Raw genomic sequence first — 20,594 nt, forward strand, 5'->3', positions numbered from 1 at the left:
TAAGGTAGGATATACAGCGTCTCCTCTGTACCAGGAGCCGTACATGTCATCTAGTCAGGGATAAGGCAGGATATACAGCGTCTCCTCTGTACCAGGAGCCGTACATGTCATCTAGTCAGGGATAAGGCAGGATATACAGCGTCTCCCCTGTACCAGGAGCCGTACATGTCATCTAGTCAGGGATAAGGCAGGATATACAGCGTCTCCTCTGTACCAGGAGCCGTACATGTCATCTAGTCAGGGATAAGGCAGGATATACAGCGTCTCCCCTGTACCAGGAGCCGTACATGTCATCTAGTCAGGGATAAGGCAGGATATACAGCGTCTCCTCTGTACCAGGAGCCGTACATGTCATCTAGTCAGGGATAAGGCAGGATATACAGCGTCTCCCCTGTACCAGGAGCCGTACATGTCATCTAGTCAGGGATAAGGCAGGATATACAGCGTCTCCCCTGTACCAGGAGCCGTACATGTCATCTAGTCAGGGATAAGGCAGGATATACAGCGTCTCCTCTGCACCAGGAGCCGTACATGTCATCTAGTCAGGGATAAGGCAGGATATACAGCGTCTCCCCTGTACCAGGAGCCGTACATGTCATCTAGTCAGGGATAAGGCAGGATATACAGCGTCTCCTCTGTACCAGGAGCCGTACATGTCATCTAGTCAGGGATAAGGCAGGATATACAGCGTCTCCTCTGTACCAGGAGCCGTACATGTCATCTAGTCAGGGATAAGGCAGGATATACAGCGTCTCCCCTGTACCAGGAGCCGTACATGTCATCTAGTCAGGGATAAGGCAGGATATACAGCGTCTCCTCTGTACCAGGAGCCGTACATGTCATCTAGTCAGGGATAAGGCAGGATATACAGCGTCTCCTCTGTACCAGGAGCCGTACATGTCATCTAGTCAGGGATAAGGCAGGATATACAGCGTCTCTCCTGTATCAGGAGCCGTACATGTCATCTAGTCAGGGATAAGGCAGGATATACAGCGTCTCCCCTGTACCAGGAGCCGTACATGTCATCTAGTCAGGGATAAGGCAGGATATACAGCGTCTCCTCTGTACCAGGAGCCGTACATGTCATCTAGTCAGGGATAAGGCAGGATATACAGCGTCTCCTCTGTACCAGGAGCCGTACATGTCATCTAGTCAGGGATAAGGCAGGATATACAGCGTCTCCTCTGTACCAGAAGCCGTACATGTCATCTAGTCAGGGATAAGGCAGGATATACAGCGTCTCCCCTGTACCAGGAGCCGTACATGTCATCTAGTCAGGGATAAGGCAGGATATACAGCGTCTCCCCTGTACCAGGAGACGTACATGTCATCTAGTCAGGGATAAGGCAGGATATACAGCGTCTCCCCTGTACCAGGAGCCGTACATGTCATCTAGTCAGGGATAAGGCAGGATATACAGCGTCTCCCCTGTACCAGGAGACGTACATGTCATCTAGTCAGGGATAAGGCAGGATATACAGCGTCTCCTCTGTACCAGGAGCCGTACATGTCATCTAGTCAGGGATAAGGCAGGATATACAGCGTCTCCTCTGTACCAGGAGCCGTACATGTCATCTAGTCAGGGATAAGGCAGGATATACAGCGTCTCCCTGTACCAGGAGCCGTACATGTCATCTAGTCAGGGATAAGGCAGGATATACAGCGTCTCCCCTGTACCAGGAGCCGTACATGTCATCTAGTCAGGGATAAGGCAGGATATACAGCGTCTCCCCTGTACCAGGAGCCGTACATGTCATCTAGTCAGGGATAAGGCAGGATATACAGCGTCTCCCCTGTACCAGGAGCCGTACATGTCATCTAGTCAGGGATAAGGCAGGATATACAGCGTCTCCCCTGTACCAGGAGCCGTACATGTCATCTAGTCAGGGATAAGGCAGGATATACAGCGTCTCCTCTGTACCAGGAGCCGTACATGTCATCTAGTCAGGGATAAGGCAGGATATACAGCGTCTCCTCTGTACCAGGAGCCGTACATGTCATCTAGTCAGGGATAAGGCAGGATATACAGCGTCTCTCCTGTATCAGGAGCCGTACATGTCATCTAGTCAGGGAAAAGGCAGGATATACAGCGTCTCCCCTGTACCAGGAGCCGTACATGTCATCTAGTCAGGGATAAGGCAGGATATACAGCGTCTCCCCTGTACCAGGAGCCGTACATGTCATCTAGTCAGGGATAAGGCAGGATATACAGCGTCTCCCCTGTACCAGGAGCCGTACATGTCATCTAGTCAGGGATAAGGCAGGATATACAGCGTCTCCCCTGTACCAGGAGACGTACATGTCATCTAGTCAGGGATAAGGCAGGATATACAGCGTCTCCCCTGTACCAGGAGCCGTACATGTCATCTAGTCAGGGATAAGGCAGGATATACAGCGTCTCCCCTGTACCAGGAGCCGTACATGTCATCTAGTCAGGGATAAGGCAGGATATACAGCGTCTCCCCTGTACCAGGAGCCGTACATGTCATCTAGTCAGGGATAAGGCAGGATATACAGCGTCTCCCCTGTACCAGGAGACGTACATGTCATCTAGTCAGGGATAAGGCAGGATATACAGCGTCTCCCCTGTACCAGGAGCCGTACATGTCATCTAGTCAGGGATAAGGCAGGATATACAGCGTCTCCCCTGTACCAGGAGCCGTACATGTCATCTAGTCAGGGATAAGGCAGGATATACAGCGTCTCCCCTGTACCAGGAGCCGTACATGTCATCTAGTCAGGGATAAGGCAGGATATACAGCGTCTCCTCTGTACCAGGAGCCGTACATGTCATCTAGTCAGGGATAAGGCAGGATATACAGCGTCTCCTCTATACCAGGAGCCGTACATGTCATCTAGTCAGGGATAAGGCAGGATATACAGCGTCTCCCCTGTACCAGGAGCCGTACATGTCATCTAGTCAGGGATAAGGCAGGATATACAGCGTCTCCCCTGTACCAGGAGCCGTACATGTCATCTAGTCAGGGATAAGGCAGGATATACAGCGTCTCCCCTGCACCAGGAGCCGTACATGTCATCTAGTCAGGGATAAGGCAGGATATACAGCGTCTCCCCTGTACCAGGAGCCGTACATGTCATCTAGTCAGGGATAAGGCAGGATATACAGCGTCTCCCCTGTACCAGGAGCCGTACATGTCATCTAGTCAGGGATAAGGCAGGATATACAGCGTGTCCTCTGTACCAGGAGACGTACATGTCATCTAGTCAGGGATAAGGCAGGATATACAGCGTCTCCCCTGCACCAGGAGACGTACATGTCATCTAGTCAGGGATAAGGCAGGATATACAGCGTCTCCCCTGTACCAGGAGCCGTACATGTCATCTAGTCAGGGATAAGGCAGGATATACAGCGTCTCCTCTGTACCAGGAGCCGTACATGTCATCTAGTCAGGGATAAGGCAGGATATACAGCGTCTCCCCTGTACCAGGAGCCGTACATGTCATCTAGTCAGGGATAAGGCAGGATATACAGCGTCTCCCCTGTACCAGGAGCCGTACATGTCATCTAGTCAGGGATAAGGCAGGATATACAGCGTCTCCCCTGTACCAGGAGCCGTACATGTCATCTAGTCAGGGATAAGGCAGGATATACAGCGTCTCCCCTGCACCAGGAGACGTACATGTCATCTAGTCAGGGATAAGGCAGGATATACAGCGTCTCCTCTGTACCAGGAGCCGTACATGTCATCTAGTCAGGGATAAGGCAGGATATACAGCGTCTCCCCTGTACCAGGAGCCGTACATGTCATCTAGTCAGGGATAAGGCAGGATATACAGCGTCTCCTCTGTACCAGGAGCCATACATGTCATCTAATCAGGGATAAGGCAGGATATACAGCGTCTCCTCTGTACCAGGAGCCGTACATGTCATCTAGTCAGGGATAAGGCAGGATATACAGCGTCTCCCCTGTACCAGGAGCCGTACATGTCATCTAGTCAGGGATAAGGCAGGATATACAGCGTCTCCCCTGTACCAGGAGCCGTACATGTCATCTAGTCAGGGATAAGGCAGGATATACAGCGTCTCTCCTGTACCAGGAGCCGTACATGTCATCTAGTCAGGGATAAGGCAGGATATACAGCGTCTCTCCTGTACCAGGAGCCGTACATGTCATCTAGTCAGGGATAAGGCAGGATATACAGCGTCTCCCCTGTACCAGGAGCCGTACATGTCATCTAGTCAGGGATAAGGCAGGATATACAGCGTCTCCCCTGTACCAGGAGCCGTACATGTCATCTAGTCAGGGATAAGGCAGGATATACAGCGTCTCCTCTGTACCAGGAGCCGTACATGTCATCTAATCAGGGATAAGGCAGGATATACAGCGTCTCCTCTGTACCAGGAGCCGTACATGTCATCTAGTCAGGGATAAGGCAGGATATACAGCGTCTCCCCTGTACCAGGAGCCGTACATGTCATCTAGTCAGGGATAAGGCAGGATATACAGCGTCTCTCCTGTACCAGGAGCCGTACATGTCATCTAGTCAGGGATAAGGCAGGATATACAGCGTCTCCCCTGTACCAGGAGCCGTACATGTCATCTAGTCAGGGATAAGGCAGGATATACAGCGTCTCCCCTGTACCAGGAGCCGTACATGTCATCTAGTCAGGGATAAGGCAGGATCTCCTCTGCACCAGGAGCCGTACATGTCATCTAGTCAGGGATAAGGCAGGATATACAGCGTCTCTCCTGTACCAGGAGCCGTACATGTCATCTAGTCAGGGATAAGGCAGGATATACAGCGTCTCCCCTGTACCAGGAGCCGTACATGTCATCTAGTCAGGGATAAGGAAGGATATACAGCGTCTCCCCTGTACCAGGAGCCGTACATGTCATCTAGTCAGGGATAAGGCAGGATATACAGCGTCTCCTCTGTACCAGGAGCCGTACATGTCATCTAGTCAGGGATAAGGCAGGATATACAGCGTCTCCCCTGTACCAGGAGCCGTACATGTCATCTAGTCAGGGATAAGGCAGGATATACAGCGTCTCCTCTGTACCAGGAGCCGTACATGTCATCTAGTCAGGGATAAGGCAGGATATACAGCGTCTCCTCTGCACCAGGAGCCGTACATGTCATCTAGTCAGGGATAAGGCAGGATATACAGCGTCTCTCCTGTACCAGGAGCCGTACATGTCATCTAGTCAGGGATAAGGCAGGATATACAGCGTCTCCTCTGTACCAGGAGCCGTACATGTCATCTAGTCAGGGATAAGGCAGGATATACAGCGTCTCCCCTGTACCAGGAGCCGTACATGTCATCTAGTCAGGGATAAGGCAGGATATACAGCGTCTCCTCTGTACCAGGAGCCGAACATGTCATCTAGTCAGGGATAAGGCAGGATATACAGCGTCTCCTCTGTACCAGGAGCCGTACATGTCATCTAGTCAGGAATAAGGCAGGATATACAGCGTCTCCCCTGTACCAGGAGCCGTACATGTCATCTAGTCAGGGATAAGGCAGGATATACAGCGTCTCCCCTGCACCAGGAGCCGTACATGTCATCTAGTCAGGGATAAGGCAGGATATACAGCGTCTCCCCTGTACCAGGAGCCGTACATGTCATCTAGTCAGGGATAAGGCAGGATATACAGCGTCTCCCCTGCACCAGGAGCCGTACATGTCATCTAGTCAGGGATAAGGCAGGATATACAGCGTCTCCTCTGTACCAGGAGCCGTACATGTCATCTAGTCAGGAATAAGGCAGGATATACAGCGTCTCCCCTGTACCAGGAGCCGTACATGTCATCTAGTCAGGGATAAGGCAGGATATACAGCGTCTCCCCTGCACCAGGAGCCGTACATGTCATCTAGTCAGGGATAAGGCAGGATATACAGCGTCTCCTCTGTACCAGGAGCCGTACATGTCATCTAGTCAGGAATAAGGCAGGATATACAGCGTCTCCCCTGTACCAGGAGCCGTACATGTCATCTAGTCAGGGATAAGGCAGGATATACAGCGTCTCCCTGTACCAGGAGCCGTACATGTCATCTAGTCAGGGATAAGGCAGGATATACAGCGTCTCCTCTGTACCAGGAGCCGTACATGTCATCTAGTCAGGGATAAGGCAGGATATACAGCGTCTCCCCTGTACCAGGAGCCGTACATGTCATCTAGTCAGGGATAAGGCAGGATATACAGCGTCTCCCCTGTACCAGGAGCCGTACATGTCATCTAGTCAGGGATAAGACAGGATATACAGCGTCTCCACTGCACCAGGAGCCGTACATGTCATCTAGTCAGGGATAAGGCAGGATATACAGCGTCTCCCCTGTACCAGGAGCCGTACATGTCATCTAGTCAGGGATAAGGCAGGATATACAGCGTCTCCACTGTACCAGGAGCCGTACATGTCATCTAGTCAGGGATAAGGCAGGATATACAGCGTCTCCTCTGTACCAGGAGCCGTACATGTCATCTAGTCAGGGATAAGGCAGGATATACAGCGTCTCCCCTGCACCAGGAGCCGTACATGTCATCTAGTCAGGGATAAGGCAGGATATACAGCGTCTCCTCTGTACCAGGAGCCGTACATGTCATCTAGTCAGGAATAAGGCAGGATATACAGCGTCTCCCCTGTACCAGGAGCCGTACATGTCATCTAGTCAGGGATAAGGCAGGATATACAGCGTCTCCCCTGTACCAGGAGCCGTACATGTCATCTAGTCAGGGATAAGGCAGGATATACAGCGTCTCCTCTGTACCAGGAGCCGTACATGTCATCTAGTCAGGGATAAGGCAGGATATACAGCGTCTGCCCTGTACCAGGGGCCGTACATGTCATCTAGTCAGGGATAAGGCAGGATATACAGCGTCTCCTCTGTACCAGGGGCCGTACATGTCATCTAGTCAGGGATAAGGCAGGATATACAGCGTCTCCTCTGTACCAGGGCCGTACATGTCATCTAGTCAGGGATAAGGCAGGATATACAGCGTCTCCCCTGTACCAGGAGCCGTACATGTCATCTAGTCAGGGATAAGGCAGGATATACAGCGTCTCCCTGTACCAGGAGCCGTACATGTCATCTAGTCAGGGATAAGGCAGGATATACAGCGTCTCCCCTGTACCAGGAGCCGTACATGTCATCTAGTCAGGGATAAGGCAGGATATACAGCGTCTCCACTGTACCAGGAGCCGTACATGTCATCTAGTCAGGGATAAGGCAGGATATACAGCGTCTCCCCTGTACCAGGAGCCGTACATGTCATCTAGTCAGGGATAAGGCAGGATATACAGCGTCTCCCCTGTACCAGGAGCCGTACATGTCATCTAGTCAGGGATAAGGCAGGATATACAGCGTCTCCTCTGTACCAGGAGCCGTACATGTCATCTAGTCAGGGATAAGGCAGGATATACAGCGTCTCCTCTGTACCAGGAGCCGTACATGTCATCTAGTCAGGGATAAGGCAGGATATACAGCGTCTCTCCTGTACCAGGAGCCGTACATGTCATCTAGTCAGGGATAAGGCAGGATATACAGCGTCTCCCCTGTACCAGGAGCCGTACATGTCATCTAGTCAGGGATAAGGCAGGATATACAGCGTCTCCCCTGTACCAGGAGCCGTACATGTCATCTAGTCAGGGATAAGGCAGGATATACAGCGTCTCCTCTGTACCAGGGGCCGTACATGTCATCTAGTCAGGGATAAGGCAGGATATACAGCGTCTCCTCTGTACCAGGAGCCGTACATGTCATCTAGTCAGGGATAAGGCAGGATATACAGCGTCTCCCCTGTACCAGGAGCCGTACATGTCATCTAGTCAGGGATAAGGCAGGATATACAGCGTCTCCCCTGTACCAGGAGCCGTACATGTCATCTAGTCAGGGATAAGGCAGGATATACAGCGTCTCCTCTGTACCAGGAGCCGTACATGTCATCTAGTCAGGGATAAGGCAGGATATACAGCGTCTCCCCTGTACCAGGAGCCGTATATGTCATCTAGTCAGGGATAAGGCAGGATATACAGCGTCTCCTCTGTACCAGGAGCCGTACATGTCATCTAGTCAGGGATAAGGCAGGATATACAGCGTCTCCCCTGTACCAGGAGCCGTACATGTCATCTAGTCAGGGATAAGGCAGGATATACAGCGTCTCCTCTGTACCAGGAGCCGTACATGTCATCTAGTCAGGGATAAGGCAGGATATACAGCGTCTCCCCTGTACCAGGAGCCGTACATGTCATCTAGTCAGGGATAAGACAGGATATACAGCGTCTCCCCTGTACCAGGAGCCGTACATGTCATCTAGTCAGGGATAAGGCAGGATATACAGCGTCTCCCCTGTACCAGGAGCCGTACATGTCATCTAGTCAGGGATAAGGCAGGATATACAGCGTCTCCCCTGTACCAGGAGCCGTACATGTCATCTAGTCAGGGATAAGACAGGATATACAGCGTCTCCTCTGTACCAGGAGCCGTACATGTCATCTAGTCAGGGATAAGGCAGGATATACAGCGTCTCCCCTGTACCAGGAGCCGTACATGTCATCTAGTCAGGGATAGGGCAGGATATACAGCGTCTCCCCTGTACCAGGAGCCGTACATGTCATCTAGTCAGGGATAAGGCAGGATATACAGCGTCTCTCCTGTACCAGGAGCCGTACATGTCATCTAGTCAGGGATAAGGCAGGATATACAGCGTCTCCCCTGTACCAGGAGCCGTACATGTCATCTAGTCAGGGATAAGGCAGGATATACAGCGTCTCCCCTGTACCAGGAGCCGTACATGTCATCTAGTCAGGGATAAGGCAGGATATACAGCGTCTCCCCCTGTACCAGGAGCCGTACATGTCATCTAGTCAGGGATAAGGCAGGATATACAGCGTCTCCTCTGTACCAGGAGCCGTACATGTCATCTAGTCAGGGATAAGGCAGGATATACAGCGTCTCCCCTGTACCAGGAGCCGTACATGTCATCTAGTCAGGGATAAGGCAGGATATACAGCGTCTCCCCTGTACCAGGAGCCGTACATGTCATCTAGTCAGGGATAAGGCAGGATATACAGCGTCTCCTCTGTACCAGGAGCCGTACATGTCATCTAGTCAGGGATAAGGCAGGATATACAGCGTCTCCTCTGTACCAGGAGCCGTACATGTCATCTAGTCAGGGATAAGGCAGGATATACAGCGTCTCCTCTGTACCAGGAGCCCGTACATGTCATCTAGTCAGGGATAAGGCAGGATATACAGCGTCTCCCCTGTACCAGGAGCCGTACATGTCATCTAGTCAGGGATAAGGCAGGATATACAGCGTCTCCTCTGTACCAGGAGCCGTACATGTCATCTAGTCAGGGATAAGGCAGGATATACAGCGTCTCCCCTGTACCAGGAGCCGTACATGTCATCTAGTCAGGGATAAGGCAGGATATACAGCGTCTCCTCTGTACCAGGAGCCGTACATGTCATCTAGTCAGGGATAAGGCAGGATATACAGCGTCTCCTCTGTACCAGGAGCCGTACATGTCATCTAGTCAGGGATAAGGCAGGATATACAGCGTCTCCTCTGTACCAGGAGCCGTACATGTCATCTAGTCAGGAATAAGGCAGGATATACAGCGTCTCCTCTGTACCAGGAGCCGTACATGTCATCTAGTCAGGGATAAGGCAGGATATACAGCGTCTCCCCCTGTACCAGGAGACGTACATGTCATCTAGTCAGGGATAAGGCAGGATATACAGCGTCTCCTCTGTACCAGGAGCCGTACATGTCATCTAGTCAGGGATAAGGCAGGATATACAGCGTCTCCTCTGTCCCAGGAGCCGTACATGTCATCTAGTCAGGGATAAGGCAGGATATACAGCGTCTCCCCTGTACCAGGAGCCGTACATGTCATCTAGTCAGGGATAAGGCAGGATATACAGCGTCTCCCCTGTACCAGGAGCCGTACATGTCATCTAGTCCGGGATAAGGCAGGATATACAGCGTCTCCTCTGTACCAGGAGCCGTACATGTCATCTAGTCAGGGATAAGGCAGGATATACAGCGTCTCTCCTGTACCAGGAGCCGTACATGTCATCTAGTCAGGGATAAGGCAGGATATACAGCGTCTCTCCTGTACCAGGAGCCGTACATGTCATCTAGTCAGGGATAAGGCAGGATATACAGCGTCTCCTCTGTACCAGGAGCCGTACATGTCATCTAGTCAGGGATAAGGCAGGATATACAGCGTCTCCCCTGTACCAGGAGCCGTACATGTCATCTAGTCAGGGATAAGGCAGGATCTCCTCTGCACCAGGAGCCGTACATGTCATCTAGTCAGGGATAAGGCAGGATATACAGCGTCTCCCCTGTACCAGGAGCCGTACATGTCATCTAGTCAGGGATAAGGCAGGATATACAGCGTCTCCTCTGTACCAGGAGCCGTACATGTCATCTAGTCAGGGATAAGGCAGGATATACAGCGTCTCCCCTGTACCAGGAGCCGTACATGTCATCTAGTCAGGGATAAGGCAGGATATACAGCGTCTCCCCTGTACCAGGAGCCGTACATGTCATCTAGTCAGGGATAAGGCAGGATATACAGCGTCTCCCCTGTACCAGGAGCCGTACATGTCATCTAGTCAGGGATAAGGCAGGATATACAGCGTCTCCCCTGTACCAGGAGCCGTACATGTCATCTAGTCAGGGATAAGGCAGGATATACAGCGTCTCCTCTGTACCAGGAGCCGTACATGTCATCTAGTCAGGGATAAGGCAGGATATACAGCGTCTCCCCTGTACCAGGAGCCGTACATGTCATCTAGTCAGGGATAAGGCAGGATATACAGCGTCTCCCCTGTACCAGGAGTCGTACATGTCATCTAGTCAGGGATAAGGCAGGATATACAGCGTCTCTCCTGTACCAGGAGCCGTACATGTCATCTAGTCAGGGATAAGGCAGGATATACAGCGTCTCCCCTGTATCAGGAGACGTACATGTCATCTAGTCAGGGATAAGGCAGGATATACAGCGTCTCCTCTGTACCAGGAGCCGTACATGTCATCTAGTCAGGGATAAGGCAGGATATACAGCGTCTCCCCTGTATCAGGAGACGTACATGTCATCTAGTCAGGGATAAGGCAGGATATACAGCGTCTCCTCTGTACCAGGAGCCGTACATGTCATCTAGTCAGGGATAAGGCAGGATATACAGCGTCTCCCCTGTACCAGGAGCCGTACATGTCATCTAGTCAGGGATAAGGCAGGATATACAGCGTCTCCCCTGTACCAGGAGCCGTACATGTCATCTAGTCAGGAATAAGGCAGGATATACAGCGTCTCCCCTGTACCAGGAGCCGTACATGTCATCTAGTCAGGGATAAGGCAGGATATACAGCGTCTCCCCTGTACCAGGAGCCGTACATGTCATCTAGTCAGGGATAAGGCAGGATATACAGCGTCTCTCCTGTACCAGGAGCCGTACATGTCATCTAGTCAGGGATAAGGCAGGATATACAGCGTCTCCCCTGTACCAGGAGCCGTACATGTCATCTAGTCAGGAATAAGGCAGGATATACAGCGTCTCCCCTGTACCAGGAGCCGTACATGTCATCTAGTCAGGGATAAGGCAGGATATACAGCGTCTCCCCTGTACCAGGGGCCGTACATGTCATCTAGTCAGGGATAAGGCAGGATATACAGCGTCTCTCCTGTACCAGGAGCCGTACATGTCATCTAGTCAGGGATAAGGCAGGATATACAGCGTCTCTCCTGTACCAGGAGCCGTACATGTCATCTAGTCAGGGATAAGGCAGGATATACAGCGTCTCTCCTGTACCAGGAGCCGTACATGTCATCTAGTCAGGGATAAGGCAGGATATACAGCGTCTCCCCTGTACCAGGAGCCGTACATGTCATCTAGTCAGGGATAAGGCAGGATATACAGCGTCACTGGTATCTAGATAGACCCCACACCTTCCGCTAGTATTCATACCCTTACCTGATATTCTGCCATCCTCTATGTATTTTGAGCCGGACGTTGCATCTGGGGACTAGAAACCAGAAAGGGGCGATTAATGCGGTGAAGCAAACTGGCGGGGGAAGCATGCAGCCACACACCACAAGCAGCAGCGTAGCGCAGGAAACACAGAGCACACCACAAGAGGTCACCACTTGCACAGCGGTCTATACGCTGACTAGTTTACTCCAGCAATGGCGCAATCGCCCAAAGATGTGATGTTGTGGATCTCTGCACTACCTCCCTTGTTCTGAGCAGCATCTTATACTCTCCAGTCACATCCAAAGCTGCAGTCACAGTTCTGCTCACTGATGAGTTGAGCTGCAAGATGCAGAGAGGAGACGTCCTGAGCGACCACAAGCCATCAGACAAGCCAAGTCTTCTGCGATCCTGAGAATCAAGAGAAAACTGGAAGGACTGAGACTGCAGCTCTGGATGTGAGTGGAGAGCAGAGCTGCCATCAGTGGAGATTATGGACCTGTCGCAGCTTTCTTGGCTTCATCTTATGTGATGTCATCAAGAGGTGTTAATGAAATGAGAAAGCCAAAACCAAACACAAACACCACAACCCCCCCAGTGCTGGCCCTGACCACCAGGAGAGGACAGCACAAGACACCACAACCCCCCTCATCCATCACTACAACCCCCAGTGCTGGCGCTGACCACCAGGAGAGGATGGCACCAGACACGGGCCGGTTCTGGTCCATGGTGTGAGAACATGCAGCAGCAGCAGCAGCGGTACCTGGATCTCATACACGGGTTTGGAAGACGGGATAGCAGCAAACTCTCTGTAGTCAAACTTCTTGTCTGAGAGAGACTGGAAGGCAGAGCAAGCGGTAAGAGAAGGCGACAAGCATGGAGGAGACGGCGGACAACACGGAGAAGGGCATGGGGAAGCACGCAAAGGAGCGAGGGGGAAGGAGTAACACAGAAGAAGAACATGAGGAAGCACGCAAAGGAGCGAGGGGGAAGAAGTCACACAGAAGAAGGGAATGAGGAAGCACGCAAAGGAGCGAGGGGGAAGAAGTCACACAGAAGAAGAGCATGAGGAAGCACGCAAAGGAGCGAGGGGGAAGAAGTCACACAGAAGAAGGGAATGAGGAAGCACGCAAAGGAGCGAGGGGGAAGAAGTCACACAGAAGAAGAGCATGAGGAAGCACGCAAAGGAGCGAGGTGGAAGAAGTCACACAGAAGAAGGGAATGAGGAAGCACGCAAAGGAGCGAGGGGGAAGAAGTCACACAGAAGAAGGGAATGAGGAAGCACGCAAAGGAGCGAGGGGGAAGAAGTCACACAGAAGAAGGGAATGAGGAAGCACGCAAAGGAGCGAGGGGGAAGAAGTCACACAGAAGAAGGGAATGAGGAAGCACGCAAAGGAGCGAGGTGGAAGAAGTCACACAGAAGAAGGGAATGAGGAAGCACGCAAAGGAGCGAGGTGGAAGAAGTCACACAGAAGAAGGGCATGAGGAAGCACGCAAAGGAGCGAGGGGGAAGAAGTCACACAGAAGAAGAGCATGAGGAAGCACGCAAAGGAGCGAGGTGGAAGAAGTCACACAGAAGAAGGGAATGAGGAAGCACGCAAAGGAGCGAGGGGGAAGAAGTCACACAGAAGAAGGGAATGAGGAAGCACGCAAAGGAGCGAGGTGGAAGAAGTCACACAGAAGAAGGGAATGAGGAAGCACGCAAAGGAGCGAAGGGGAAGAAGTCACACAGAAGAAGGGAATGAGGAAGCACGCAAAGGAGCGAGGGAGAAGAAGTCACACAGAAGAAGGGAATGAGGAAGCAGCAAAGGAGCGAGGTGGAAGAAGTCACACAGAAGAAGGGAATGAGGAAGCACGCAAAGGAGCGAGGGGGAAGAAGTCACACAGAAGAAGGGAATGAGGAAGCACGCAAAGGAGCGAGGGGGAAGAAGTCACACAGAAGAAGGGAATGAGGAAGCACGCAAAGGAGCGAGGGGGAAGAAGTCACACAGAAGAAGGGAATGAGGAAGCATGCAAAGGAGCGAGGGGGAAGAAGTCACACAGAAGAAGGGAATGAGGAAGCATGCAAAGGAGCGAGGGGGAAGAAGTCACACAGAAGAAGAGCATGAGGAAGCACGCAAAGGAGCGAGGGGGAAGAAGTCACACAGAAGAAGGGAATGAGGAAGCACGCAAAGGAGCGAGGGGGAAGGAGTAACAGAGAAGAAGGGCATGAGGAAGCACGCAAAGGAGCGATGGGGAAGGAGTAACACAGAAGAAGGGCATGAGGAAGCACGCAAAGGAGCGAGGAGGAAGAAGTCACACAGAAGAAGGGAATGAGGAAGCACGCAAAGGAGCGAGGGGGAAGGAGTAACACAGAAGAAGGGCATGAGGAAGGACGCAAAGGAGCGAGGGGGAAGAAGTCACAGAGAAGAAGGGCATGAAGAAGCACACAAAGGAGCGAGGGGGAAGAAGTCACAGAGAAGAAGTGCATGAGGAAGCACGCAAAGGAGCGAGGGAGAAGAAGTCACACAGAAGAAGGGCATGAGGAAGCATGCAAAGGAGCGAGGGAGAAGTCACACAGAAGAAGGGAATGAGGAAGCACGCAAAGGAGCGAGGGGGAAGAAGTCACACAGAAGAAGGGAATGAGGTAGCACGCAAAGGAGCGAGGTGGAAGAAGTCACACAGAAGAAGGGCATGAGGAAGCATTCAAAGGAGAGAGGGAAAAGAGGTCACACAGAAGAAGGGCATGAGGAAGCACGCAAAGGAGCGAGGGAGAAGTCACACAGAAGAAGGGCATGAGGAAGCACGCAAAGGAGCGAGGGGGAAGGAGTCACACAGAAGAAGGGCATGAGGAAGCACGCAAAGGAGCGAGGAGTAAGAAGTCACACAGAAGAAGGGCATGAGGAAGCACGCAAAGGAGGGAGGGGGAAGAAGTCACACAGAAGAAGGGCATAAGGAAGAACGCAAAGGAGCGAGGGGGAAGAAGTAACACAAGAAGAGCATGAGCAAGCACGCAAAGGAGCGAGGGGGAAGAAGTAACAGAAGAAGGGCATGAGGAAGCACGCAAAGGAGCGAGGGGGAAGAAGTAACAGAAGAGGCGCATGAGCAAGCACGCAAAGGAGCGAGGTGGAAGAAGTCACAGAAGAAGTGCATGAGGAAGCACGCAAATGAGCGAGGGGGAAGAGTCAAACAGAAGAAGGGAATGAGGAAGCACGCAAAGGAGAGAGGTGGAAGAAGTCACACAGAAGAAGGGAATGAGGAAGCACGCAAAGGAGCGAGGTGGAAGAAGTCACACAGAAGAAGGGCATGAGGAAACACGCAAAGGAGAGAGGGAGAAGTCACACAGAAGAAGGGCATAAGGAAACACGCAAAGGAGAGAGGGAGAAGTCACACAGAAGAAGGGCATGAGGAAGCAATCAAAGAAGAAAGGGAGAAGTCGTCACACAGTAGAAGGGCACGAGGAAGCACGCAAAGGAGCGAGGGAGAAGCAGTCACACAGAAGAAGGGCATGAGGAAGCATGCAAAGGAGTGAGGGAGAAGTCACACAGAAGAAGGGCATGAGGAAGCACGCAAAGGAGCGAGGGGGAAGGACTCACACAGAAGAAGGGCATGAGGAAGGACGCAAAGGAGCGAGGGGGAAGGAGTCACAGAAGAAGGGCATGAGGAAGCACGCAAAGGAGGGAGGTGGAAGAAATCACACAGAAGAAGGGAATGAGGAAGCACGCAAAGGAGGAAGGTGGAAGAAGTCACACAGAAGAAGGGCATGAGGAAGCACGCAAAGGAGAGAGGGGGAAGAAGTCACACAGAAGAAGGGCATGAGGAAGCAATCAAAGGAGAAAGGGAGTAGAAGTCACACAGTAGAAGGGCATGAGGAAGCATTCAGAGGAGAGAGGGAGAAGAAGTCACACAGTAGAAGGGCATGAGGAAGGACGCAAAGGAGAGAGGGAGAAGTCACACAGAAGAAGGGCATGAGGAAGCACAAAAAGGAGCGAGGGAGAAGTCACACAGAAGAAGGGAATGAGGAAGCACGCAAAGGAGCGAGGGGGAAGAAGTAACACAGAAGAAGGGAATGAGGAAGCACGCAAAGGAGAGAGGTGGAAGAAGTCACACAGAAGAAGGGAATGAGGAAGCATGCAAAGGAGGAAGGTGGAAGAAGTCACACAGAAGAAGGGAATGAGGAAGCACGCAAAGGAGCGAGGTGGAAGAAGTCACACAGAAGAAAGGAATGAGGAAGCACGCAAAGTAGCGAGGGGGAAGAAGTCACACAGAAGAAGGGAATGAGGAAGTACGCAAAGGAGCGAGGTGGAAGAAGTCACACAGAAGAAGGGCATGAGGAAGCATTCAAAAGAGAGAGGGAAAAGAAGTCACACAGAAGAAGGGCATGAGGAAGCATTCAAAGGAGAGAGGGAAAAGAAGTCACACAGAAAAAGGGCATGAGGAAGCACGCAAAGGAGCGAGGGAGAAGTCACACAGAAGAAGGTAATGAGGAAGCATGCAAAGGAGCGAGGGGGAAGAAGTAACACAGAAGACGGGAATGAGGAAGCACGCAAAGGAGCGAGGTGGAAGAAGTCACACAGAAGAAGGGAATGAGGAAGCACGCAAAGGAGCGATGTGGAAGAAGTCACACAGAAGAAGGGAATGAGGAATCACGCAAAGTAGCGAGGGGGAAGAAGTCACACAGAAGAAGGGAATGAGGAAGCACGCAAAGGAGCGAGGTGGAAGAAGTCACACAGAAGAAGGGCATGAGGAAGCATTCAAAGGAGAGAGGGAAAAGAAGTCACACAGAAGAAGGGCATGAGGAAGCATTCAAAGGAGAGAGGGAAAAGAAGTCACACAGAAGAAGGGCATGAGGTAGCACGCAAAGGAGAGAGGGGGAAGGACTCACACAGAAGAAGGGCATGAGGAAGGACGCAAAGGAGCGAGGGGGAAGGAGTCACAGAAGAAGGGCATGAGGAAGCACGCAAAGGAGGGAGGGGGAAGAAGTCACACAGAAGAAGGGCATAAGGAAGAACGCAAAGGAGCGAGGGGGAAGAAGTAACAGAAGAAGAACATGAGGAAGCACGCAAAGGAGCGAGGGGGAAGAAGTAACAGAAGAAGAGCATGAGCAAGCACGCAAAGGAGCGAGGGGGAAGAAGTAACAGAAGAAGGGCATGAGGAAGCACGCAAAGGAGCGAGGGGGAAGAAATAACAGAAGAGGCGCATGAGCAAGCAAGCAAAGGAGAGAGGTGGAAGAAGTCACACAGAAGAAGTGCATGAGGAAGCACGCATATGAGCGAGGGAGAAGTCACACAGAAGAAGGGAAAGAGGAAGCACGCAAAGGAGCGAGGGGGAAGAGTCACACAGAAGGGAATGAGGAAGCACGCAAAGGAGCGAGGTGGAAGAAGTCACACAGAAGAAGGGAATGAGGAAGCACGCAAAGTAGCGAGGGGGAAGTAGTCACACAGAAGAAGGGAATGAGGAAGCACGCAAAGGAGCGAGGTGGAAGAAGTCACACAGAAGAAGGGCATGAGGAAACGCGCAAAGGAGAGAGGGAGAAGTCACACAGAAGAAGGGCATGAGGAAGCAATCAAAGGAGAAAGGGAGAAGAAGTCACACAGTAGAAGGGCATGAGGAAGCATTCAGAGGAGAGAGGGAGAAGAAGTCACACAGAAGAAGGGCATGAGGAAGCACGCAAAGGAGCGAGGGAGAAGTCACACAGAAGAAGGGCATGAGGAAGCAATCAAAGGAGAAAGGGAGAAGAAGTCACACAGTAGAAGGGCATGAGGAAGCACGTAAAGGAGAGAGGGAGAAGTCACACAGTAGAAGGGCATGAGGAAGCACGCAAAGGAGCGAGGGAGAAGTCACACAGAAGAAGGGCATGAGGAAGCAATCAAAGGAGAAAGGGAGAAGAAGTCACACAGTAGAAGGGCATGAGGAAGCACGTAAAGGAGAGAGGGAGAAGTCACACAGTAGAAGGGCATGAGGAAGCACGCAAAGGAGCGAGGGAGAAGTCACACAGAAGAAGGGAATGAGGAAGCACGCAAAGGAGCGAGGGGGAAGAAGTAACACAGAAGAAGGGAATGAGGAAGCACGCAAAGGAGAGAGGTGGAAGAAGTCACACAGAAGAAGGGAATGAGGAAGCACGCAAAGGAGGAAGGTGGAAGAAGTCACACAGAAGAAGGGAATGAGGAAGCACGCAAAGGAGCGAGGTGGAAGAAGTCACACAGAAGAAGGGAATGAGGAAGTACGCAAAGTAGCGAGGGGGAAGAAGTCACACAGAAGAAGGGAATGAGGAAGCACGCAAAGGAGCGAGGTGGAAGAAGTCACAAAGAAGAAGGGCATGAGGAAGCATTCAAAGGAGAGAGGGAGAAGAAGTCACACAGAAGAAGGGAATGAGGAAGCACGCAAAGGAGCGAGGGAGAAGTCACACAGAAGAAGGTAATGAGGAAGCATGCAAAGGAGCGAGGGGGAAGAAGTAACAGAAGACGGGAATGAGGAAGCACGCAAAGGAGCGAGGTGGAAGAAGTCACACAGAAGAAGGGAATGAGGAAGCACGCAAAGGAGAAAGGTGGAAGAAGTCACACAGAAGAAGGGAATGAGGAAGCACGCAAAGTAGCTAGGGGGAAGAAGTCACACAGAAGAAGGGAATGAGGAAGCACGCAAAGGAGCGAGGTGGAAGAAGTCACACAGAAGAAGGGCATGAGGAAGCATTCAAAGGAGAGAGGGAAAAGTCACAAAGAAGAAGGGCATGAGGTAGCACGCAAAGGAGAGAGGGGGAAAGACTCACCCAGAAGGGCATGAGGAAGGACGCAAAGGAGCGAGGGAGAAGTCACACAGAAGAAGGGCATGAGGAAGCAATCAAAGGAGAAAGGGAGAAGACGTCACACAGTAGAAGGGCATGAGGAAGCACGCAAAGGAGAGAGGGAGAAGAAGTCACACAGAAGAAGGGCATGAGGAAGCAATCAAAGGAGAAAGGGAGAAGAAGTCACACAGTAGAAGGGCATGAGGAAGCACGCAAAGGAGAGAGGGAGAAGAAGTCACACAGAAGAAGGGCATGAGGAAGCACGCAAAGGAGCGAGGGAGAAGTCACACAGAAGAAGGGAATGAGGAAGTAAGCAAAGGAGCGAGGGGGAAGAATTAACAGAGAAGAAGGGAATGAGGAAGCACGCAAAGGAGCGAGGGGGAAGAAGTAACACAGAAGAAGGGAATGAGGAAGCACGCAAAGGAGAGAGGTGGAAGAAGTCACACAGAAAAATGGAATGAGGAAGCACGCAAAGGAGGAAGGTGGAAGAAGTCACACAGAAGAAGGGAATGAGGAAGCACGCAAAGGAGCGAGGTGGAAGAAGTCACACAGAAGAAGGGAATGAGGAAGCACGCAAAGTAGCGAGGGGGAAGAATTCACACAGAAGAAGGGAATGAGGAAGCACGCAAAAGAGCGAGGGGGAAGAAGTCACACAGAAGAAGGGCATGAGGAAGCATTCAAAGGAGAGAGGGAAAAGAAGTCACACAGAAGAAGGGCATCAGGAAGCATTCAAAGGAGAGAGGGAAAAGAAGTCACACAGAAGAAGGGCATGAGGAAGCACGCAAAGGAGCGAGGGGGAAGGAGTCACAGAAGAAGGGCATGAGGAAGCACGCAAAGGAGGGAGGGGGAAGAAGTCACACAGAAGAAGGGCATGAGGAAGCATTCAAAGGAGAGAGGGAGAAGTCAGACAGAAGAAGGGAATGAGGAAGCACGCAAAGGAGCGAGGGAGAAGTCACACAGAAGAAGGTAATGAGGAAGCATGCAAAGGAGCGAGGGGGAAGAAGTAACAGAAGACGGGAATGAGGAAGCACGCAAAGGAGCGAGGTGGAAGAAGTCACACAGAAGAAGGGAATGAGGAAGCACGCAAAGGAGAAAGGTGGAAGAAGTCACACAGAAGAAGGGAATGAGGAAGCACGCAAAGTAGCTAGGGGGAAGAAGTCACACAGAAGAAGGGAATGAGGAAGCACGCAAAGGAGCGAGGTGGAAGAAGTCACACAGAAGAAGGGCATGAGGAAGCATTCAAAGGAGAGAGGGAAAAGTCACAAAGAAGAAGGGCATGAGGTAGCACGCAAAGGAGAGAGGGGGAAAGACTCACCCAGAAGGGCATGAGGAAGGACGCAAAGGAGCGAGGGAGAAGTCACACAGAAGAAGGGCATGAGGAAGCAATCAAAGGAGAAAGGGAGAAGACGTCACACAGTAGAAGGGCATGAGGAAGCACGCAAAGGAGAGAGGGAGAAGAAGTCACACAGAAGAAGGGCATGAGGAAGCAATCAAAGGAGAAAGGGAGAAGAAGTCACACAGTAGAAGGGCATGAGGAAGCACGCAAAGGAGAGAGGGAGAAGAAGTCACACAGAAGAAGGGCATGAGGAAGCACGCAAAGGAGCGAGGGAGAAGTCACACAGAAGAAGGGAATGAGGAAGTAAGCAAAGGAGCGAGGGGGAAGAATTAACAGAGAAGAAGGGAATGAGGAAGCACGCAAAGGAGCGAGGGGGAAGAAGTAACACAGAAGAAGGGAATGAGGAAGCACGCAAAGGAGAGAGGTGGAAGAAGTCACACAGAAAAATGGAATGAGGAAGCACGCAAAGGAGGAAGGTGGAAGAAGTCACACAGAAGAAGGGAATGAGGAAGCACGCAAAGGAGCGAGGTGGAAGAAGTCACACAGAAGAAGGG

At 51.7% G+C, this 20,594-nt stretch overlaps 1 protein-coding gene across 30 annotated transcripts in view; it reads right to left on the reverse strand.

Annotated features, from left to right (window-relative positions):
* The window catches only part of SCRIB (scribble planar cell polarity protein), a 185,625-nt gene that overhangs the window by 12,835 nt on the left and 152,196 nt on the right, over nt 1-20,594 (reverse strand). For 28 of the 30 annotated variants that reach the window (XR_012320202.1, XR_012320197.1, XR_012320195.1 and 25 more), the window contains 2 exons: nt 12,708-12,782; nt 11,948-11,999 (listed from right to left, as the gene is read on the reverse strand). Coding sequence is in view for 20 of the 30 variants with exons in the window: in XM_073680016.1 (XP_073536117.1) it covers nt 11,948-11,999; nt 12,708-12,782 (127 nt within the window). In the remaining 10 variants the exon portion in view is untranslated. The remainder of the gene's footprint in view (nt 1-11,947; nt 12,000-12,707; nt 12,783-20,594) is intronic. The other 2 variants (XM_073680019.1, XM_073680025.1) reach the window with 1 other exon arrangement.

This window comes from Phyllobates terribilis, unplaced genomic scaffold (assembly GCF_046119375.1).
Source record: "Phyllobates terribilis strain yellow unplaced genomic scaffold, ASM4611937v1 Scaffold_4__5_contigs__length_816908805, whole genome shotgun sequence".
Lineage (NCBI taxonomy): Eukaryota > Metazoa > Chordata > Amphibia > Anura > Dendrobatidae > Phyllobates > Phyllobates terribilis.